Below are 23,774 nucleotides of genomic sequence, written 5' to 3'. Positions count from 1 at the left end.
TAATATAAGAATTGATCTCTGGCTTTAGTCAGAGTGACCTGAATTACGCATTGACAACAGAAACTTTAAATAAACTAGGGTTTAAAAGTATGAATTAGGTAAGTAAGTAAATAAGTAAGTAAAATTTGAAATGCTCAAAAGACAACAAACAAGAAGATCCACTATATTGCCAAAAGTTTTGGGACACCCCTCAAAATCATTGAATTCAGGGGTTGGGCTCGGTCCCTTAGATCCAGTGAAAGGAACTCTTAATGCTTCAGCTTAATACCAAGACATTTTGGACAATTTCATGCTCCAAACTTTGTGGGGAACAGTTTGGGGATGACCCCTTCCTGTTCCAACATGACTGCACACCAGTGCACAAAGCAAGGTCCATGGTCCAAAGGCATGGTTGAGCGAGTATTATGTGGAGGAACTTCACAGTCCTGACCTCAACCCGATAGAACACCTTTGGGATGAATTAGAGCGGAGACTGCGAGCCAGGCCTTCTCATCAAACATCAGTGTCTGACGTAACAAATGCGCTTCTAGAGGAATGGTCAAAAATTCAGATAAACCCACTCCTAAACCTTGTGGAAAGTCTTCCCAGAAGCTGTTATGGCTGCAAAGAGCGAGCCAACTCCATATTGCATTCATGTGCATGTAAAGGCAGACGTCCCAAAACTTTTGGCAATATAGTGTAACAACCAGTAGAAGTCATTCAGAAGCAAATTTCCTAGATTGTAGCTTGAAAAAATTAACAAATCTATATCTACCAAACTGCATTACCGCATGACCTACAAACCTGTCTGTGATCTCAGAGATCTTATTTCACGAGATCATGCAGTGTAGGCTTGCGCCAGAACGTTGCGATTGAACGAATAGACGGTTACATACAAACACTTTTTTCTATGAGACCGGATTGCATTCGAAGCAAAGAAATATTTGGGCAAGATTTTTGGTGAGATAGACTTCATTTACTTGGTAAATATGTCTGAAATTGTTCTTCAGGGATCTATACAATCCATCTGCTAACTAAATATCCCAAATAACCCCTTAAGGATCAATAAAATCCATCCCTCCATCGATTACTCCCTCCCTTCATCCCATCCTGTCAGCTCCAGTGCAAAAAAACTTGGCTGAGTAACCAAGACAAGTATCCTTTGCTCATAATAAGCCTGAATGTTGACCTTTCAGATTGAATTTTTTAAGGTTTTGCCTGTGTGATTTTCCACGTACTGTTTTCAAAAGCACTTACTGTATGTCAGGCCAAGATACAGGCCAAGATATTTTACAGAAATTCTTGAAGTTGTTACAGTTGAAGTTGTTCTTAAAAGTAGCATATTTTTCTAATAAATAACAATGGAGATAAAACTATCAGAGTGTTTGTTTTCTCAGGTGTCGGGGGTTTGGGTTGCGTATCTCTCATCGAAAGATCCTCTTCCCCGAATCTGCAGAGTAAGACAGGGCTCTCCCAGAATTCCTTGCACTGTGACTGTGGTCTGGAACAGATCCTTATCCCTGTGGGAAACAGATCCGAGAATAGCGTGTCATGTTCAAGTGCTGTAAATCCATCCATGTTCTGTAGTGATTATGCAGCCCATTGCAGGGCACAATCGTGTACACACACTGCGGACAATTTAGAGATGCCAGTCAGCATAGCACTAGTCTTTGGACTGATGGAGGAAACTGGAATTCCTAGAGGAAACCCACAAACCACAGGAAGAACATGCAAACTCCACACACACACACACAGTGCAGAGGCCTGAATCAAACCCCTATCCCTGGAGGTGCAAGGCAAACATGCTAACCACTAAGCCACTGTTCAACCCTGTACAGTAAATCTTAAAAAAATAAATTTTAAAAAGAATATTACGCAAATCTGTGGTTAGTCAGAGTACCTCGGTGTGAAGCTGATCTCTAGCACTTGTCTAGAGGAGGAGATGGGATACTCCACTGGATCTAACAGGCCATGTTCTGGAGTGACTCTGAACACATTACTCTCTTCTTTAGCATCTACACCTACAACACAAAAGATGTCTGTGCATGTGTAATAAAGTGACCAGAAAGGTTAACGTAGCACCATGTAACAGAAAACTAGTCACATTATATGAACCTTAAGTACCTAGCAGCACAGTCCAGAAACTGCTGGAGCCACCCCGGTTAGAGAGGTACACTTCTTTATCTGTGGTCTGACCCACGTAGCAGGTGCCAAAGTCGACACTATCAGAGGAGAGGTGCAGCGTGGGTAGTGCCAGGTGAGCACCTAGAGGTACGCTCTAAACCAACCAACAGAATCAGAACAACATAGGCAAGATGAACTTTAGGTAGATGATTACATGTTGAATTCTCAATTGTGATTGGTTAGAAAATGATTCACCCCTCCAAATCATTTAGTTCAGGTGTTGTTTTTCAGGGCTTTCCAGTGAAAGGAACTCTTAATGCTTCAGCATACCAAGACATTTTGGACAATTTCATGCTCCCAACTTTGTGGGAATAGTTTGGGGATGACCCCTTCCTGTTCCAAAATGACTGCACACCAGTGCACAAAGCAAGGTCCATAAAGACATGGATGAGTGAGTTTGGTGTGGAGTTTGGAATTTCACAGAGTCCTGACCTCAACCTGATAGAACACCTTTGGGATGAATTAGAGCAGAGCGTGAGCCATGTAAAGGCAGGCATCCCAGTTTTGGCCTGGCTTACAGTCTTTGCTCTAATTCATCCCAAAGGTGTTCTATCAGGTTGAGGTCAGGACTCTATGCAGGCCAGTCAAGTTCCTTCATACCAAACTCACTCATCCATGTCTTTATGGACCTTGCTTTGTGCACTGGTGCGCAGGCATGTTGGAACAGGAAGGGGTCATCCCCATGAAATTCTCCAAAATGTCTTGGTATGAAGCTGAAGCATTAAGAGTTCCTTTCACTGGAACTAAGGGGCCGAGCCAAACCCCTGAAAAAGAACACCTGAATTCAATGATTTGGAGGGGTGTCCCAAAACTTTTGGCAATATAGTGTAAGTAAGTGTGTGATACCTGCACAGAGTTGTTGCTGTACTGAATACTGAGACTCTGCTGAAATCTCAGTCTCCTTTCTCCTCTATCACCACACAGCAGTGTCACAGTGGGTGGGGCTTCTGTACCCGGCTGACTCAGGAGGGATGCTGAAAGGTGGAAGGCCACCTTCACCTGCCAAAGCCAGCAACACATGTCTAATTTCTCTTACTGTATATTTCAGCTTAATTAAGTTGTGTGTGTGTGTAGCTCAAGACCTGCATGTTGTGTTTGGGTGGCAGAAGCAGTGTGTGTTGTCTCTCAGTGTGTCCCACAAGGCTGCGTGTGTTTAATGGAGAGTTGGCGGTGACCCGCTGTGTGTGCTGCAGGACAGAAAATGGCCACTGTGTGCTGAGTGTGAAACTCAGTGGAATGTCAGTGCTGTTGATGAGTTGCAGCGTGCGCACTGTCACACACTCCTGTAATAAACAAAGCCTTTCATCAGAGATGAACTTGGAGAGAAACTTAAAGTGAGAGAGAGAACAGGAAATATTCCGATATGTGAAAGAGTCATTTGTTTTAATGGACCTCTCTGAGTGTGTGTCCATCAAGTAAATCACTAGCAGCAGCACTGAACTCCAGAGCGTCTTCATCCTCCTCCATCTGGACTGTCAGGCTGCATACACACACACACACACACTCACATTCAACATCTGGAATATGGTTTTATTTTTATCTAAAGGTCACTTCTTAAAAGTTTTTGTGTGTGTGTGTATCTGTGACTCACATGGCTGGTTTAACATACGCCAACATGTCCAGTCTCAGAGGTTCCAGCTCATAACCGTGAGCTCTGGATACTTTACCTGCAAGACTCTGTGCCACCTGGACAACAACAATAAGGCATCTGTGCTGAGGAGATCATTCTTTCTGTTCACTTCCTCAGTGAATGAGCTGAAAGGAAGCATACCTTCGAGTCCAGTGACATGAAGCCAAGAGCATATCCCACACACGTGTGGCTGGCGCCTGGATCAGACAGTGTGAGAGGTGTAAAGGACACGTGAATGGTGCTGCTACCTCCTGCAGGGACCACCTGAAACAATATAAACCATTTTCTTAATTAGTATATCTGCGCTGCAACAGTAATAGTATTTCACAGAAGGTCTGAGGACATCAAACAATAAGACAAAGCAATAAGACAAAACATTATAAAGGGCATGAATAAAAAACTCCTACTATTTGCTGTGGAGTGATGCAGTATGGGTAATCCGAAGCATATCCCTCATGGGGCTGGATAAATACAGAAAACAGTTTCCTCGACGAAGCCGGAGAAACTCCTCGCTCCTCTTCCTCACACTGCATAAAAAAGAAGATAAAAATGTAAGTTGCTCTGGATAAGGCTGTAAATGAAAATAGTGTGGAGATTGGTTAAATATTTACAGCAATCGTGTTATCCTGGAGGGACTGATTTAGAAACTTGTTGTTGTTGTTTCAGCTGCTCCCTGTTCAGGGGTCACCACAGAAAATCATTTGGTCCACATGTATTGATTTGGCACAGGTTTTACGCCGGATGCCCTTCCTGACGCAACCCTCCCATTTTATTTGGGCTTGGGAACGACACTGAGAGTTAACTCTTAAGTGGCTGGGTTAGCGCCCTGCCCAGGAATTGAACGTGGGCCTCAGCAATGAGCGCGCGGGATCCTGCCACTGGACCACCAGGATTTAAAGTCTAAAATTTCACCCCACTTTGATTAGATTTTTGACCCAATAAAGACTAAAAACTTACTCTGAGCAGCTTTAAACAGCAGATATGTCCACAGCTCAGTGTAGTGACCTATGATCTGTAAATACACGTCTGCTCATGACCTGATGAAGAACACAACGTTCCAATGAAAAAACGTTTGCTTACTGAACTCTCCGACATGCTTCTGAGAGAGGAGCTGCTTCCTTCCGTGCTGGGAGTTTGGCTCTGATCCGACCTTGGCAAAAAAGCCATGTGGGTGTTTGGACCTCCGACAACCTTGTTACCGTCAACGTCCTTAAGAGGAAAAGGTTCACCGTATGCCACAACCAAGTCTATTAACTTCTTGTCTTCGGGGTCCTTGTTGTAGGTCAGCCAGTCCAAACGGATATCTAAAAGAGAGAGAGAGAAAGTGGACGGTCAACAAGTTATATAAGGGTAACAACAATAACATAATATGCTTAATAAGAGTAAAAGGAATGCAGCATTTGTTCTCACCGTATGCGCTGGTGTTATTCAAGCGGAGAGACCGTGACACTGTATCTCCTCCAGAAATATGAGTGCCAAATCTGTGGAGTTATTAAAATTGATGCTAAGTAAGGGATAAATGGGAAAATAATCAACGGCGTGTGGTGTGATTACTTTCCAATGACAACACAACCCAAAGTGTTTTACTGCTTTTATATAATAGCATTTTGACTTTACATGCAATTTGGTGAGATGAAATTCTAATGTATTATAATGAACGGCTTAATGGAAAAGGAATTGAATCAAAGCTTTCGACCAATCAGTATAAAGCAGTGTGGTATAGTTATCTTATAATAAACTTTCAGATTACAATGTTTCTCTTCACCGTATAATTGGTCCTTGGTTCTGGTTCTCGGCCTGTGGTCCAATCATCTGGAAGTATATAGGGCAACCTTTGACAGATATTCTCATCGGAATAAGCGTTGGATTCAGATCACCAACCTGATAAATGGAGACCAGATTATTCAGTTTGACTCCTTAGTCCTAATCTATGGGAAGCAATATTAGATATTAGCGTTATTTATTTTATTATATATTGTTGCCAATATATACAGAATAAAAAAAAATATATCCATATATAACATATATATATTATCTTTGTATGTACTTTACAGACGAGGTGGTCTTCATAATCGCCCCACATGTCGCTGTGAGCAGTGATGTTAATGACCACAGTTTCAAAAGGGTCCAGTGTCCCTTTCTCTGGCTCGACCAGGAACGCCACACCTTTCCCATGAGCGAGAAGTCCATGCACAAAATCTGCACCAGAGAACAAAAGGAGCTGATGCTCAGTCTCCTCATTCTGCATAAAAGGTTTTTATTTCAACTTAAAATGCCATTTTCTGCAGTGCAAGCACCCACCTTCATATTCTCTCGCCTCTATTTTCTTGGCTTGCATAACCTGAAGAGGTGTGTTCACACGAAGACCTCTGGAAGAGCAAATTATTTTTATTAGACATACAATGGTTGGGATTTACTTTTTAAACATTTCAAATTGATGTTAAGAAATACAGCAAGAGACAAAAGAAGAAAAAAAATGAAGATGACGTGCCAGTCTAATATTACAGATTTACAGCTATCTATGGGAAAATGCAATAAATAATATATTGTACAATCCAAACTGTTGATTCCATACCCATATTTAGACTTATTGACTGATTCTGTAGGCCGGTGTCCATGGAAGATCTCTGCCTCTAGGAGAAAAGAGGCTGAAATTGCAGTGTGATTGGTTATCAGCAGCTGTCTGCTTGCTGATTTGCCGATAAAGACTGGCTCGTCTTTAGTGAAGTCCAACACAACTGGCTGCTCATCAGTAACATCTGACACAGCACTAAAGACAAAAATGAAGAGGACGGTGATCAAATATATATATTATATGTATATATAATTAATGTGTATGAATGAGACTGTACCGGTCTGTATGAGGCAGAGAGTAGGACACACTCAGACCCTTGGCTTTGGAGTGGAAGCTGAGCACAAGCGGTCTCTCCATTCCCTCCACATCACACACAGCTACTACTTCAGTCAGTTCCTCCTGTACTTACAGAGAAGAAGATGGTGGACAAACTCTCAGCCAACTTTGTCTACAAATGTAAGCCTGAAATTCTTATGTTAGCGATGTCTTGACTTTCTATAGATGCTCTATTTGTGTCTAATTTCGTTTAATGGTTTGTAAAAAAAAAAGAAAGAAAAAAGCAACCAGCGATCCTGCTTGAAGTACCATGTCAGAAATGCATGTGATTAAGATAACAAATGTATAGTAGTGAGCCAGGGTCCTTATCATGTACACAATATATCGGTTCATGATCGAGGGAGTTCAGGAGACGCTCCCTGATACGCCAGACACGTTTTAAAGGATTGCTTGGGTTAGTTGTGTTATGCGTGTTGTTATGAGACTTACATCAGTGTATGTGGTGAAGGACACACTAATCTCCATGTGTTCATTGGGCCCCACAGTGCCAGAGGATGGAGTAAAGCTGGCTGAGCAGAGATGAGCCTGAGGTCCCTGGAGCTGCAAGAGAAAAAAAAAAACACACAGAGACACACAGACAGGTAAATGAGAAAAGCAGGAAATTACTGATCTGCTGTATGGTAGAAGAGTAACCTCTGAGACAGGAAAGGACAAGTCCGTCCTACCTTATTCCACATAAAGTGTGCTGGCAGTAGAGTTTGGTTAAACAGCGTTGCTTTGCCGCTCTGTGCAACTCCTACATACAGATCAGGAAGCACCATGTGAGAGTTCAGCAGACACACCTGAGGGGACTGGACCTCTGCTCGAACAGGCAGGTGACTAAGAAAACACCCCCATATGCAATGTGATGACTCAAATGACAAACAGAGATCTTTGGCACATTATACGTTGCCCAGGATTGAATGATTTTTTTTTTCCTTACCATCCAGTGCCATTCAGCACAGCAAGCTTCAGGACAGACTCGAAGCTTTGGCAGCACATGGCTCTGAAAAGCACATTCACACTGCAGGAAGAGGAAGGAGGCAGAACACCTTGACTGGGCTCTACACTCACCTAATACACACAAATACACGCCAAAACACAACCGATAAAGCTTCCACAGAATAACCTTGATTATGACTGGTGTTAATTATTATGTTGATCCAGATACAGATTTTAAAGATACAATATATGATGGAATATTTCATATAATCCCAAAGATCCCTTTGAAGAACCATGCAATGGATCTGGCAAGTTTCATCATTTCAGGCTCAGACTTTCCTGAAAGCAAACTGTTTTGTATACCTGTCCCTGGTTGAGTGCAGGGTCAGTGGGCAGCTCTTCCAGACTCCACTGGGCCTCTAAAGGGCTGCTGTTGCTAATCTGTAGAGTGGTGCTGACTTCTTGACCCAGCTCCAGGAGTCCCAGGTCCACACTAGGTACATTTACAGACAGCTCTGGTCCCTGTCTCACACACACAGAGAATACAAAAGGAAACACCAAGTTAAATACACAGTATACACTATTCTGGAGTGAGTACAATGAAACGCAGCCTCCTCTCACCTTAAACGTGACCTCTATGGGCAAGACTATGGGGTTTGGGTGGTGTTGAACCTGACACCGAAGTGTGGTGGTTAGGCAACCGGGTAGACCTCCAGTCAAAACCAGCTCCATATCAAAACACTCATCCGTGTCTATGTGCAAACACACACACAATGCATGCATACAGCAGGGAGGAAATCTGAGATGTTATAAATTCTGGAGTCTGATTGGTCAGAACTAAGTCCTGCTTATACATAATACTTAATATTCATCAGGATTTGTAATCAGTTGCACAATCACTGATGACTGATTAATGATCAATTATATATTAATTAATGCACTTTATCAGTAATACTCAAAATTCATACTAAGAGTATTGTTATTTCTACCTATTTCCCCTAATGAGGGCTCAACTTGAACACTGTGGCAGTCACTGATACACTCCCATTGAAAACAAATTGCTGACTTGCTGTGATTCCACATCTGAGAAACACACACACACACACACACAATAGAAAACATAACGCTTTGCAAAAGATCCTCATTAATAGTTTTCAAGCCTCTTTACTCATGTGTCTCATTTGACCTTAAATCCCTTGCGGATGGTGGTGTGTATGTAGCTCTCTCCTGGAATGAAGAGGGCGTACGGCTCTAGCAGGATCCTGTATGGCTCAGTGGTGCCTTTAACTTCAAGCTCCATTGCGATCACATCACCGACCGAGTCAGACTGCTGAGAAGTATGGCTTAAGCATAAGCAAAAAAATAAAATAAAATAAAAAGAAATTAAGACAATAGCTCTTGAAAATTTAAATATAAAAATATTAATATAAATATAATATATTTATAAATATTAAATATAAATGTTTCTGTGAAGATGAATCTAATATTGTGTTACCTATTGTCATGAATATTCTGCAGATTTGGGACGTTCATTATGACCAAGTGACAGACACTGTGATAATCCCTTAACTACGAGAGAAAGAAAAATACACCACTTTAAATAAATTTTATTTGTCTTCGCAAATATGTGTGTGTGTGCGTGTGTACCTCATTTGGACTGTATGTCAGTAGGAACACACACTCTTGTGCAGGAGCCAACAGGCCAGTCGCTGGACTGATGCTGAAGGCGTCGTCAGTGGCAACGTGATGCTGGATGCATGATGGATCCGGAGTCTCTCCAGGCAGCAGACACTGCAGGTTGGGCTTCATGATCCGCCAGTGGAACGGCAGCTCCAAATGCCTGGCACAGATTATGTGAGCTTTTCATGCCACATTTTTTATCATGGTGTTAAATGGATCATCATGAACAGGAAGAACAGGATGAAATATCTAGTCATTTAAGATGCATTGTGCTTACGTGTTGTTCTTGATCATCACTTTTTTCCGGAGCACAGAGTGCGCATTGGTCGGTTCGAATCGTATTAAATGATCGGCGGTCAGGTCACGCATTTCCCCAAGTGTAGGCACATCCTCACCGCCCTCTACTGCCACCAGCTCCAGCATGACCAGCTGACCCGTGCCTGTCAGTCACACAAAACAGCTTTCACAATGAGCGACAGGAAGCTGGATCAACCAGGGATTTCAAAATCATTTATGAAACTCTATTTGACTGTTTAATAATTTCTTTATTATTCCAAAATATATATATATATTTATTTTCAGATTTGCATTAACAAAAATTTTGCATTAGATTTCCATGTAAAATTAGCTTTGGGGTAAAAGGTATTTTCTATTTCTGCCTTTGCATGAACCTTGTATTGAGAAATCCTTCACATGACAGTTGTCACAGACGATGGTGAAGCTCTGAGCGAAGCTTTCAGCAGTCATGGGGAAGAAAACAACCTGAGCAGCAAAACAAAATAAGTCTCAATAGTTGATAATCCAAAAAGCCTTGAGTCTGCTCAAATGGAGTCATAAAGTTTAAGACTTAAGATTCATTTTTATGCCAAAATGTCCTCTGAATAAGATTCGCTTGGGATGTGAGCAGTATTAATGAATATTAATTATGGTAATGAAACTCTTACCTGCATGACCTCAACCTGGCCTGGGAGCAAGTAGAACAGGGAGGGGCTGATCGCAAACGGAGGCTCCTCTGCAAAGCAGGCTTTCACTGCAGACTGAGAAAATGTACCAATACAATGCGTAATGCAATATTAATCATCTAATGCATTGAAGCACTATAAATAATGTCAGTAATGTGTTTGATACTTAATTGTAGACCACAGTGATGCTGAAATCTCAGATCTGGTTGGTCAGAAGGTGACTACTTATCTATCACAGAAGCTCTGACGATAGATCTATCGGCAAGTTTTATATTAATGCATTCATTCTAATACGTTATCGTTTCTATAGTAACAGCTGATTTACGGAGCATGTATGAGCCATGTTTAACATGTGTCCATGTATCCAGGTTTTTTTGTTTTGAACCTTATCTCGAGATGTTCTAAGGCTCTGGTCTCGTGTGTTATGTGTGTTACTTTACCCTGAGACTCGAAGCAGGCCACTGTCTTTTGGGCATAATGCAGAAAGTTCCAGCACTATAGCCATCATTACGGCACAACAGATTCATGGGCTTCACACCTCCGACCAGGCAGTAGCCCAGATCCAGGACAGCAGGCACTGGGATGGTCAGAAAAGGAGAAATCAGAGCTGATTAAATCATTCAAACAACACTTACAGTATATTTTGTTATGTCCAGCAATGACTGTGTGAGTGTGCGAATTTAATAGAATCATTTCAATACTGCTACAAATATTAGCATTATAGGTTTGCGTCTAATTTAATAAGTTTTGATTTCTAAAATTTTAACTTTGTGACATAAAAATAATCCCATATAGCGAATGCTTATATTTATTAGAGAATGTGAGTTGTGTATATATATATATTTTTCACAGTTCTTTCCATTAACCTACATGTGAGTACCGGTGGGGGTCTGTGGGCCTCCACTGGTATAATCAGAGGATATGGTGACTGTGTCTCGACCACCAGGAAGTCCTCATAATCGGCCAGAGAGTCGGGAGCGAAGCGCACCGTGTACTGACAACTCATACCAGGAGCTATGATGCCTCCGTCACCGGGGAACCTGCCTGAGGAACCACATTCCTGTTAGACACACATTCAACAAATACCTACAAATTCTTAAGCATTTAGGATCATGTAGGATAAAATCCTGGAATAGTAGTCAGGTAAAAATATATAGCAACGTGGTAAACAGTTTCACGTCTGTAGATGGCGCTGTTTTCTTAAAATCAACAGCTAATGGGTCAAAGCTCAGGTCAGATTTATGCCATTAATGTTATTTAAAAGAAGGCAAAAATATACACTGGCTATTTATTAGAGACTTTTATTCCTGAGCCTTCAACAGACAGAACAAATCAGGTATAATTTGACAGTATTTATAGTCTTAATTGTTTTTGAGTTATTGAAATATATCAGTTCAAGTGACCAGTCAAGAAGGCTAATAATTCGAAGAGCTCAATAATAAATTCTAATAAATTCACTGGCTCAACTTCATGGACATCTGGGAATCCCAAGACTCCATTTTGAGAGCCAGAGTGATAAGTGAATGCAAAACAAATGTTCTCGGGTCTTATTCCTGACTATACAAGTTATTACGCATTGATAAGTCCTGATTTAGAGATTAGTTTAAATTTAGATTTTTCACAGTTTGGTTCTGAATTAAACCGAACAAAGAAGTTTTAGACTAAGCAGAATATTAGTGGTGGGTTTTGGGGTTCTCACCTAGACCAATAGAGAAGTGTGGAGTGGTGGGGGGGATGACACGGACGTGACGGCTGGCAGCGGTCATGTTCCTCAGTTCCACTGTGGTCTAAATGGGACAGAACATAATGTTTAAAAATCTCAACAGCTCTAGTTGTAGCTAAACAACAGTGAAAACTTTTTTCACTATACCCATCACTAAGATCATCAGGCTACACATTCAAAAGCTTTCCTATATACACCGATCAGGCATAACATTATGAACAGTGCCAGGTGAAGTAAATAAGACTGATGATCTCCTCATCAAGGCACCTGTTAGTGGGTGGGATATATTAGGCAGCAGGTGAACATTTTCTCCTCAAAGTTGATGTGTTAGAAGCAGGAAAAATGGACAAGCGTAAGGATTTGAGTGAGTTTGATGAAGGGCCAAATTGTGATGGCTAGACCACTGGATCAGAACATCTCCAAAACTGCAGCTCTTGTGGGCTCTTCCCAGACTGCAATGGTCAGTATCTATCAAAAGTGGTCCAAAGAAGGAACAGTGGTGAACCGGCGACAGGGTCATGGACGGCCAAGGCTCACTGATGCACATGGGGAGTGAAGGCTGGCCCGTGTGATCCGATCCAACAGACGAGCTACTGTTGCTCAAATTGCTGAAGAAGTTAATGCTGGTTCTGATAGAAAGGTGTCAGAATACACAGTGCAGGACGGGTCAGGGCTGTTTTGGCAGCAAAGGTAGACCAACACAATATTAGGCAGGTGGTCATAATGTTATGCCTTGTCTGTGTATCTATAACCCTATATAACACTTCTGGCATTTGTACATCATTGTAACCATACAGTATGATCTAAAAATCAAATAATCTGTTTTTATCTTTGATAAAAGTCTCGTTTATGAATATCCGGCCTGTGTTTCAGGTTTTTAATCCTGTCATTCCACAATATATTGTGCAAAATGTCGACTTCTTATATTTCAAAGATGATTTTAGATGCTACAGTATGAATATAAATATTTGTATTGTTATTAGCCTTTAATAAAATAACCCAAAACTGTATATAATAATATTTGTGGTTAAATAATGCTTATTGTGAAACGGTTAAGGGAATTAAACTGTACAGTAAGTCTAAAACTGTTACTGAACCACAACACATGTATCTCATCAATAATTTGTGGTTCGTCAGACAGTTCTGGGTATGTCTCATAGTACCTCATAGACCTCTCCGATTTGGTAGTCGGTGAACAGGACTACAGGTGGGTTGGCGATGAAAATCGGCACGGGATCTTCATGACTAGAGCTATAGAGAACACAGAGTGAAATCAGAGCCTTGGTTTATTATCACGAACTATGTGCCAAATACAACAGAAGGATTTATGATGATCAATGGAGACAAAGGAAGCTGTGTCTAATGAGCAGGTTTGTCAAGCACAAGAGACAATAAAACCCATAGGGCAAACAAAGACGACAAAGCTGAATAATATGAGAGCAGCTGGACTGGCCTTGTCGGATAAAGCGGCATGACTTAATGCAGACGGACAAAAGAAACTTGTCAAACAAACGGAAAGAATGGTCCGCTCTAATATGAGGCAGTATGATCTCGAATATGAATACTGGGTGAAGCAGCTTTAAACAGATAGATAGTAGGACGTATCGTTCTTTAATTTGAAATATGTTAGCAAAAATATACACTGGCTATTTATTAGAGACCTTTATTCCTGAGCCTTAAATCCTTTAAACAGGATTCCAGTTTATTATGATAGCTATGCAATGCATTAAGGAGCAATCAACTGGACCAATATTTACAGAAGTGAATATGATGGATATCAGACAGACAGCAATAAACATATGAACAATGATAGCCACAATTAGGCTTTAATAATAAGAATGTAATTATACAATCATAATGTATAAATGCACTTAATACAGTCCCCTCTGAACACATTAGAATAGTAAGGGCAATTATTTTTGCTGTTGTTATACACTAATGACTTGTGGGTTTGAGATTAAACCATGATCTGAATGATAGACAAGCTTTCATTTCATGATATTGACAGCAATATGTTCTAAATAAGGCCCTGTGATGGACTGGTGACCTGTCCAGGGTGTACCCCTGCCTTTCGCCCAATGTGTGCTGGGATAGGCTCCAGCAGATCCCCGTGACCCTAATTAGGAATAAAGCGGGTATAGACAATGGATGGATTGCTGCTCTAAACAACTTGGAACCTTTAGTTTGAACCCACTTGCTCAAAAATATTGGAACAAGGTGTTACTTGCTCCCCTGGTGTGTTTTGTTAGATTGATTGTTTTAAGCATTTTGTAAAATGCAGCGTTTTATCACAATAACTGAATAGTAAAAGGCACTTTTTATATACAAGGAATCTGGAAAGCTTGGCTCAATCTGACGTAAACCTCATACATCTATGTGCTCTGTGCTTTTACTGGCATGCGTTACTCCTCACGGTGACGTATAACAGCAAATGCACGTCTAGACCTTTTGTTCAGTGTATTGTATATGGACTAATACTGCAATGACACGCAGCTGGCTCATGAAACCACTGAGCAAACATTTATGACTCTCTAAGAATGCAGTGTTCATTACTAAGAACCTTTTACCTTTACATTACCTTTTTTTTCCATGATAAATTCTAAACTATAACTAAATATTTCGTCTGTCTGGGATGAAATGTAATAGCATTCTCCATAACAAATAAATATTTGAATCGTCTTTGCAAAATGCAAAAAATAAGACGTTTAATGGAGACTTTGTTGTGCAATGTATACTGCTGGATAGACTCTGACCGAACCTGTTTTCTCTGACCTACAGCATGAATGTTAAAGCTTTGAGAAAGGTGCTGTTATACTGCTGACATGTTCAGTAACATTCAACAGAAAAGGCATTGGGAACAATGGTGATCAGTGATTGGTTTTTAGAACAATGGAGATCGTGATTGGTTGTTGTAAACAACGTTGATCAGTGATTGGTTGTTTAGAACAATGGAGATTGTGATTGGTTGTTTAGAACAATGGTGATCAGTGATTGGTTTTTAGAACAATGGAGATCGTGATTGGTTGTTGTAAACAACGTTGATCAGTGATTGGTTGTTTAGAACAATGGTGATCAGTGATTGGTTTTTAGAACAATGGAGATCATGATTGGTTGTTGTAAACAATGGTGATCAGTGATTGGTTGTTTAGAACAACATTGATCAGTGATTGGTTGTTTAGAACAACATTGATCAGTGATTGGTTGTTTAGAACAACACTGATCAGTGATTAGTTGTTGTAAACAATGCTGATCAGTAATTGGTTTGTTTAGAACAATGTTGATCAGTGATTGGTTGTTTAGAACAACATTGATCAGTGATTGGTTGTTTAGAACAACGTTGATCAGTGATTGGTTGTTTAGAACAACACTGATCAGTGATTAGTTGTTGTAAACAATGCTGATCAGTAATTGGTTTGTTTAGAACAATGTTGATCAGTGATTGGTTGTTTAGAACAATGTTGATCAGTGATTGGTTGTTTAGAACAATGTTGATCAGTGATCGGTTGTTTAGAACAATGCTGATCAGTGATTGGTTGTTTAGAACAATGTTGATCAGTGATCGGTTGTTGTTTGCTTGTTATAAAAACATTGACTAATGATTGGTTGTTGTAGACAATGGTGATCAGTGGTTGTTGTAAACAATGGTGATCAGTGATTGGTTGTTTTGAACAATGGTGATCAGTGATTAGTTGTTTAGAACAATGTTGATCAGTGATTGGTTGTTATAAACAATGTTGATCAGTGATCGGTTGTTGCTTGCTTGTTATAAAAACATTGACTAATGATTGGTTGTTGTAGACAATGTTAATCAGTGATTGGTTGTTTAGAAGAATGTTAATTTGTGATTGGTTCTCGTGAACAATGTTTATCAGTGAAAAATCAGGATTAAACATAATCCATTGTGAAATCACCCCCCACCTCTCTTTCTTGCACTTTTCCCCTATCTCCACCTTCTTCTCTGGCATGATGAGAGATTTTCCCCCTCTCTGATGACTCAAAGGCTGAAAGTGAGGATTGCGCAGAAAGTTTTGGCACTTCTTAAACTTCTGTAAAGCGGCATTGTCCTCCAGACTCAGCCTGTCCTTCCCTAAAGGTTTAGGCACCTGGCGGACCTTCTAAAGTGCCAAATCACAAAGAATAAAACATCAGTATTCACTTCAAGACATGTTAAATTCAGACAAACAAATTACAGGTAACAACCAAAAAGCAGGACTTTAGTATTATAAAATCTCTGTGCAGGAAAAAGATCATGGAAACAGGGTGACCTGAGAGGAATCACTACTAATAGAGAAAGTCTCCTGTGAGGAGGACAGGGTGAGCGTCCCCTCTGACTCCTCCAGCAGACTCTGAGCTGTAGCAGGCTCAGGGATTAGTGTGTAGCCGTCATCCTGGGGCTGGGTGGACGTGTGCATGTTGTAAGACACAGTTGGCTGAGTAAAGCCAGGCACAGATTTCCCTGTGATATTATATGATACAGTTGAGAGCAACATTTTGGACAATTATATTACAATACATTTGTAGCATTAGATTCCTCCAGATGTTCTCTCATGGTCCATATATTGTATATGTATATAAATCAATGAAGCATTACCTTGTGGAGCTTTGACAAATGGTACTTGCTCTGTTATGTAGTCCTGGGGGCAAATCAGGTTGTGACTCTTGAGGAGTCTGTTGTCCACACACCACATAAAGGATGACCTGACTAACAGGACACATTAAACAAAGATTGATTTTACAGGAAATTTCAAATGTATTGTAGTCAATTTGACCCAGAGCTGACGTTTTGCTTGTTTTCTTTATACAGGCACCTGGAGGTAAGCCAAGCTGATGGTAGGATTCTCCCCCCTCCTCCATGAGCTGAGACTGGACATGCTCCTCTGTAACACTGGCCTTCAGCCGAGCCTGAATGATGTGCTTCTCCAACATGTCAGCATCTTGAATCCGACTATTGTACTTGGAATGGACCTACAGGAAAAACCCATAATCCTATTTTTGTGTGTGTGTGTGTGTGTGTGTGTGTGTGTGTGTGTGTGTGAAAAATACACTGATCAGGCATAACATTATGACCAGTGACAGGTGAAGTGAATAACACTGATGATCTCCTCATCATGGCACCTGTTAGTGGGTGGGATATATTAGGCAGCAAGTGAACATTTTGTCCTCAGAGTTGATGTGTTAGAAGCAGGAAAAATGGACAAGCGTAAGGATTTAAGTGAGTTTGACCGAAGGGCCATATTGTGACAACTGGATCAGAGCATCTCCAAACCTGCAGCTCTTGTAGGGTGTTCCCAGTCTACAGTGGTCAGTATCTATCAAAAGTATCCTCTAAGTCCTTTTTGATATGGATGTGTTAATGTTTAGGGTTAAGCAAGAAACATGTATTATTGCTGGTAGGTTCAAGAACTCACTTGCTGAAGTGCCTCTACGTGTCTGGCATGGTGGTCATTTCCTCCCTTGTATGATTTTGTGAGATTCGCAACGGCGTCTTTTCCAATGACCTCCGCCGTGTACAGGTCTTTGAATATACTTGCCAGCAAATGAGAAATGTCCTGTCAAGTAGTGTTACAATAAATAAAATATAATAAAATAATATAATATAAAAATATAAATTTTCTTTTAACTTAATGCCTCCTTCTAAAACATACCCAAACCTATGGCACCACTAGTCATTGGTCCACAACCAGATTACGTCTAGATTTTGAAAACCTGCCCCAAAACTGGACCTAATGGTACTTGGTGGCTAGCAACATACATAATGTTTAAACATCATGTGAAACACCATACACACAAAGACCAAGAAGTATAGTATAATATATCCATCCATCCATCCATCCATCCATTGTCTATACCCGCTTTATTTCTAATAAAGGGGGTATTCACGAATTCATAAATTCACGGGGATCTGCTGGAGCCTATCCCAGCACACATTTGGCAAAAGGCAGGGGTACACCCTGGACAGGTCACCAGTCCATCACAGGGCCACACATATAGACAGACAACCACACACTCACACTCACTCCTATGGGCAATTTAGAATTACCAGTCAACCTAATGTACATGTTTTCGGACTGTGGGAAGAAAACCAGAGTAAACCCACATAGTAGTATATAAAGGAAATTGATATCTACATCATAATTCTGCATGATTACAATTTAATAATAATCACGTCACCACATTGTGGGCGTGGCTTACATTTTTCAGCAGCGGATTTAGATAATGCTGTGATAATAGGTGTAGGTAAATAGTTAAATAGCTGGTTGTTTTTATTACTTCTACAAGAGAAGATGATGCAGTTTATTTATTAAAAATGTTTGGTTTGAGTTGTTTCTCCCTGTCGTGTCTTGCCTTAAGTAGCAAATGAAACATTACCTGAGTTTTCTCTGATGCTGGCTTGTGTCGGTTCATGGAGGGCTCGATGCCATTTTCACATTTTGGATCAGATTCCTCCAACATTTTTTATCAGACAATTTATTGATCGCTAATTTGATTAGACTAAGCGTTAGTTAGTTAGTTAGTTAGAAGTGTGTGACTATTCTGTAGTATAGCGATGCATGGGACGTTTGCCTACAAAGCTTTTAAATATAAAACGCAGAGGGGGAAAAAAGTTTAGAGAGATATGAGTAAATAAGCAGAATAAAGAATAGATATGAAACCGAAAAAAAGAGAAAAAAAAGATATGAGAACTGAACTGCTCGCTAAATCCTGTCAGGAAGTTTATTTGTTTTCAGGTAGCCATCTTTGTACACGCGCTGTTACTATGGTTACGCTGCGCCTTAAAGGGCTCGCGCTGTCTCATTTCCGCGTGTTTGTGTAAAGTTGAAAACACGCTTCACCGGGGTATTAGAGCAAAAGCTAAAAGATTACTATCTTCTGATAAGAAGTACTCGCTTGTATTTACTTTAGCACCGGTTAGATAGCACATGGGTGTTTGCTGAGCCACTAATGCATACCGCATACTGTAAAAGTATGCTATGCAGGGTAGAAACTTCAGGTTTCTGCACTCTGTGGCAAATAAAGAAGTCATTTGGCTATATAGACATGACTTCATTTACATATCAACAGTTTCAGGCCATGTGCATTCATTCATTCATTCATTCATTTGTTCATGCATTCACTTCCAGTAAGCGCTTTATCTTGTTCAGTGTAGATAATCCCGTCCTGTCCCAGTAAAGCTGGGTGTGAGACCGAAATACACCCTAAATGGTGCACCATTAAGACAGACACATGTAGAGAGCATGTAAACCACAGCTCAGGATCAAAGCAGGGACTCTGGAGCTTTGAGACGTCAACATTAACCTCTCCATGCCACCCTGTTTTTCATGTGATTACACATAAACGTGATTTTTCTGTAAAGGAACTCAGACTCTAAGAAATGACCCTGTTAGAGGGTATTTCAGCCAGCTATAACAGCAATGAAAGAGCATAAAGCAAGGTTACAATTGTTTTTTTTTTTATATAAACACTGTGTGTTGTGAGCTCATAAGGCCAATCCCAGCATGTATAAGAAGCTGGACTGGATAAACTAGACCAGGAATGTGCAGGGACGAGTTACTTTAAATAGTCTCAGCAATTGAAGGTATTTAAAAAAAAAAAGGATCAATGAAGCAGAGCGAAAAAGCAGGGCATTTAAGGTCCTTTTGTACCTTTGCATATATGGAAAATAACCTGGTATATTCCACAAGTTCTTCTGCTTGTTCTCAGAAAAAAAACACCTGCTCATTTATGACATTTATCAAATCACTGAAACTGGACAGCTGAAGATTGTTAAGTGGCTATATTTCTATATATGTCCATTTTAGACTATTCTAGACTAATGGGAGCGAAATCTGATGTGCTCTTCTGCTCCTGTAACCTACCAGCTTTCAAAGTTCAGCATGCTGTGTGTTTTGAGATGCTTTCCGCCTCAGCACCGTTGTAAGGAGTTGCTATTTGAGCTTCTCTTGTGTTCTTGTCAAGTTGCACCGGTCTGACTATGCACCTCTGACCTCGTTCATCAACAAGGCATGTCTCGATGTTGGACGTGAACCTGACCAGTATTTGCAGGATTGTGTGCATTGTGCTGCTGTGACGGTTGATTTCATTAATGGGCTGTTGTTCCTTATAAAATGTCTCGACTATATAGGAGTGTGTTTTACACCAATGGTGTATTTATCGTGCAGCACCGACTCTTTGAATTGCCTCATTTGTAAGTTGTTTTGAATAGAAGTGACTGCCAAATTTTTTCAAGAGTTCATGTGAATGTAGTTTGCCATGCTTTCTGTCTTACCTCTAATACACCATACAAATGTACGGTCATAATTTAACCTAGAACATCTGCCACCTACATGAACCACACCTTGTTTTGCTTTTTTTTTTAGCACATTCTTTCACCTGGTTGACTTCAGCTTCAGGGTCAGTGATTAAGCAGCTCATGGAGACACAAGACAGACCTTGTGAGAAATGGATCAATCATGCTGACATAGCATCACTTCCTCTGGGCCTAAGAGTTACTTTTATGTACGGTTTATATAAGAACATAGATATATTTCCATTCTTGTACCATCAACTGAAATCTATATGCAGGGTCAGAAAATGCCTTGTGATGACAACAAACATCTATTCACATCAGAGACGTCAATGTTGGCTTATATTGAACTGTTTTTCTTCACAGAGCTGTATCTGGTGAAGATCTACCTTATATCTCAGACGTATCACTGAATTAACCATAACTATAAACTGTGAAATAGTACATTGTTATTTAATGAACAGTACTTGGATTCGAAGGTCAACTACTGTAATATAAGAGAAAGGAAATTAATCAAAGGAAAATAATCAGCTTGGTAACAGTGGTAATTCACATATTATATTTCTTACATAATACTATCAGCTTTTATTACAGTTCATTTGTTGTCTGGTTTCAAATACGCTCACAATTAATCATTGATGGAAAGAAGGAGAAATAGCGATAGAAACTCCGACATATTCGGGTTATGATCTGGTTCTGTATAAACTGTATAAAGATTATGTCAGTAACATTTAGTAAGATCTGTAGATTAAATGAGGAGTGAAGCGGATTAGAGCCTTGGGTTTCAGAGAAATAGGTCAGGAAGGAAAGTCAACACACTCCTTTTCCCCCCAGTGTGTGATTTCAGTTCAGAGGTGCCACATATTGGGTCTTTTACATTGTTTAATGTAGCTAAGGGTGCCATCATAGAGCATGTGAGCTTGAGTTATTGTAATAAAGGAGTTTTACTGTACATGCTCTCTTTGGATTTTCTCAAGATTCTCTGGTTTCCTTCAAAAAACCTGAGTTTGACTATACAGTAAATTGTTCCTAGTCATCAAGCGCCATTAGCTCATGCTTTTATGTTCTTGTTTTGGTCCTGTCTCCATCCCTGGAATATAATTTGCTTGTGACCTTACTGTGTCCCGTTGTTTTTTGTTAGTTCTTGATTACCTCCAAAAGATTTTGACCTAATAAACCTGCCAGGTGAAAAGCAGAGACAAAACATACACACTAAACATATTCATACTGACAAATCGACATCATGGAGTTTCCTCCACCTTTAAAACTTCTGCATTCGACACATGAAGGAGGTCTTGACCTACAAATTACAATACATTTGACAGGCCTGAGCCTGTACACCTCACATGCCTATGATTTCAGGCTTTATATATAAACTTGACTTATTTTGCAAGATACTTTAAGATATGTCTATTACTTATTACCCTTACTGACAGCATCCACATAAGTTCTTATGAGATAATTGCACAAATATATAGTGCTGTATTAACTTCTTTGTGTGAGTAAGGACTTGGATTTGTTATTACGGATGCTAGACTAACACCTTTTGTGCTCTGGACTAGTATTTAGTGCACATTATCACATATTAATGTTTATGAGCCACTTGACCCTTGCGCTGTATCATGTATCTGTGAAGCAATATATATATATTTTTTTATTGCACTCTTCCTGCAAACAAAGTGAACAAGTTCTCTCATGTCCAACCCAGATCAGAATTCCTGATATAATAAATAGTTTATGGGAACATTTTTTTAGAACATTACTGCCTCCATACCAGTGCAACTCTTTCTTCCACCCACAGGATATTTTCTTCTTTTTCTCAAAGGGCAATAATGGAAATGAAGACCTGAAAGACTGGTGTGGTGCTGGGTGTGGATTGACACCTATTCTGACTTGTATTTCAACTTAAGACTTGTATTGCTCAGTCTTCATGCTTGTTCTCCTGAGTTTCTGGTAGCAGACTGCGTGAAAAGGGAATTACTGGAAAAAGTCATGGCGCTTAATGGAAATCTCGGCAAGCACGGTAAGCATGAGGAGTGTTAAAGGGTCTCAGAGGAGCTTAGGTGTGAGAACACAGCATTGCCTATGTGGAGGGAAGAGTGAAAGGTGGAGATTTTAAAGGTTTACTGTTGAAACGTCTTTACCTAGCAAGAGGTACTGGCTGATCCGGATGGTCGAACTCTTTTTACAGTTTTCAGCACTTATCATTGCTCCTGGTTAATATTTTATGTTATATTTCTTACTTACATAGTCAACTTCATAACTATAGGTGTAATTATGTATTGGCTTGATCACACCTACGTATGCTTATTTGTTTTGGATGTAATTATTTCTATAGGTCATATATCTTATATATTTATTAGTCTTTACTTAGTCTAGATATATAATGCCATGTTTTATGCTATAAATGTCTGACACTGGGGTTGTACAGTCAAGGGTGCCAAAACTTTCAGAAGGCGTAACCTTATTAAGACACACACCTGCATTCTTCTTCTACCACAGCAATGAATGTTTTCGTTATTTATCAGAGAAAACACATCATACTATTCATTCCTTTCTAGTTGTGTTTAATGATGTGACACAAACCAAGGAACAAGATAATTAATCTCATGACATATTATCACAGATGGACACAGGTCAGTCATTAAGCTTTTAAACTGAATTATGAGCGGTGCTGGTGTTCAAAATGCATATATTTTACACTTGTACTGTTTGATCCTTGCCGATCAAACTAAACTAGATTAGACTATCTACAATGTAAATATATACACTTATCAGGCATAACATTATGAACAGTGAGAGGTGAAGTGAATAAGGCTGATGATCTCCTCATCATGGCACCTGTTAGTGGGTGGGATATATTAGGCAGCAAGTGCACATTTTATCCTCAAAGTTGATGTGTTAGAAGCAGGAAAAATAGACAAGCGTAAGGATTTGAGTGAGTTTGACGAAGGGCCAAATTGTGATGGCTAGACCACTGGATCAGAGTATCTCCAAAACTGCAGCTCTTGTGGGGTGTTCCCAGTCTGCAGTGGTCATTATGTATCAGAAGTGGTCCAAGGAAGGAACAGTGGTGAACCGGTGACAGGGTCATGGGCGGTCAAGGCTCATTGATGCACATGGGGAGTGAAGGCTGGCCCGTGTGATCCGATCCAACAGACGAGATACTGTTGCTCAGATTGCTGAAGAAGTTAATCCTGGTTCTGATAGAAAGGTGTCAGAATACACAGTGCAGGACGGGTCAAGGCTGTTTTGGCAGCAAAAAGGGGTACCAACACTAGGTCAGGTGGTCATAATGTTATGCCTGGTTGGTCTATATATATGACATTTTTTTGTATAATACAGTCGACTAAGGGTGCATGTAAAAAAAAAAAAAAAAACAACAAAAAACCCAACTCTAAAACCAGTAAACCTGACCATGTGCAGTTGTTGACCATTTTTAAACAAGCTAAATGGAAACTGAGAAGACCTTTAGATTAATAGTTTAATATTTATATATT

At 40.1% G+C, this 23,774-nt stretch overlaps 2 protein-coding genes and 1 long non-coding RNA gene across 4 annotated transcripts in view; 2 read left to right on the top strand and 1 right to left on the bottom strand.

Annotated features, from left to right (window-relative positions):
- Positions 1-94: 94 nt before the first annotated feature.
- Positions 95-18,732, bottom strand: dlec1 (DLEC1 cilia and flagella associated protein). Its single transcript, XM_058376701.1, has 38 exons — positions 18,360-18,732; positions 17,399-17,539; positions 16,799-16,955; positions 16,582-16,692; positions 16,256-16,446; positions 15,909-16,105; positions 13,154-13,241; positions 11,967-12,054; positions 11,138-11,311; positions 10,708-10,844; positions 10,250-10,342; positions 9,977-10,067; positions 9,583-9,745; positions 9,273-9,465; positions 9,121-9,194; positions 8,812-8,968; positions 8,615-8,708; positions 8,247-8,377; positions 7,989-8,147; positions 7,627-7,757; positions 7,370-7,523; positions 7,134-7,244; positions 6,646-6,767; positions 6,369-6,563; positions 6,095-6,162; positions 5,841-5,992; positions 5,559-5,674; positions 5,204-5,274; positions 4,874-5,097; positions 4,201-4,320; positions 3,935-4,057; positions 3,755-3,849; positions 3,556-3,643; positions 3,246-3,446; positions 3,010-3,162; positions 2,104-2,257; positions 1,880-2,000; positions 95-1,499 (listed from the first exon to the last, which is right to left on the bottom strand). Exons 1-38 carry the CDS (start codon positions 18,441-18,443, stop codon positions 1,373-1,375), a joined length of 5,049 nt encoding a protein of 1,682 aa, XP_058232684.1. The 5' UTR covers positions 18,444-18,732; the 3' UTR covers positions 95-1,372.
- On the top strand, positions 6,500-7,980 carry LOC131344408 (uncharacterized). Its single transcript, XR_009203316.1, has 4 exons — positions 6,500-6,824; positions 7,190-7,285; positions 7,451-7,519; positions 7,634-7,980. It is a non-coding gene; the product is annotated as an uncharacterized LOC131344408 (long non-coding RNA).
- Positions 18,733-22,136: 3,404 nt separating the features above from the next.
- plcd1a (phospholipase C, delta 1a) overlaps positions 22,137-23,774 on the top strand; it is a 29,427-nt gene continuing 27,789 nt past the window's right edge. The window contains exon 1 of one of the 2 annotated variants that reach the window (XM_058376453.1): positions 22,137-22,297. In XM_058376453.1, coding sequence (XP_058232436.1) covers positions 22,267-22,297 — 31 coding nt within the window. In that variant the 5' untranslated portion in view covers positions 22,137-22,266. Of the gene's footprint in view, positions 22,298-22,885; positions 22,911-23,774 lie in introns of those variants that run through there. The other variant, XM_058376454.1, reaches the window with a different exon arrangement.

The sequence above is a fragment of the Hemibagrus wyckioides genome, linkage group LG23, assembly GCF_019097595.1.
Source record: "Hemibagrus wyckioides isolate EC202008001 linkage group LG23, SWU_Hwy_1.0, whole genome shotgun sequence".
NCBI classification, from domain to species: Eukaryota; Metazoa; Chordata; class Actinopteri; order Siluriformes; family Bagridae; genus Hemibagrus; species Hemibagrus wyckioides.
Note: the sequence above shows the minus strand (reverse complement) of the source record. Positions and strands in the feature narration are given on the sequence as shown.

Bases quoted from the DNA above. Each gene is read 5' to 3' on its own strand.
- dlec1 (XM_058376701.1), bottom strand. From the start codon at position 18,443: ATGTTGGAGGAATCTGATCCAAAATGTGAAAATGGCATCGAGCCCTCC. The intron at 16,956-17,398 runs GTGAGTTCTTGA...TTTTTCCTGTAG, and splicing joins ACGTAGAGGCACTTCAGCAA to GTCCATTCCAAGTACAATAG. The intron at 7,245-7,369 runs GTAGGACGGACT...TTTCTCTTGCAG, and splicing joins CACACTTTATGTGGAATAAG to CTCCAGGGACCTCAGGCTCA.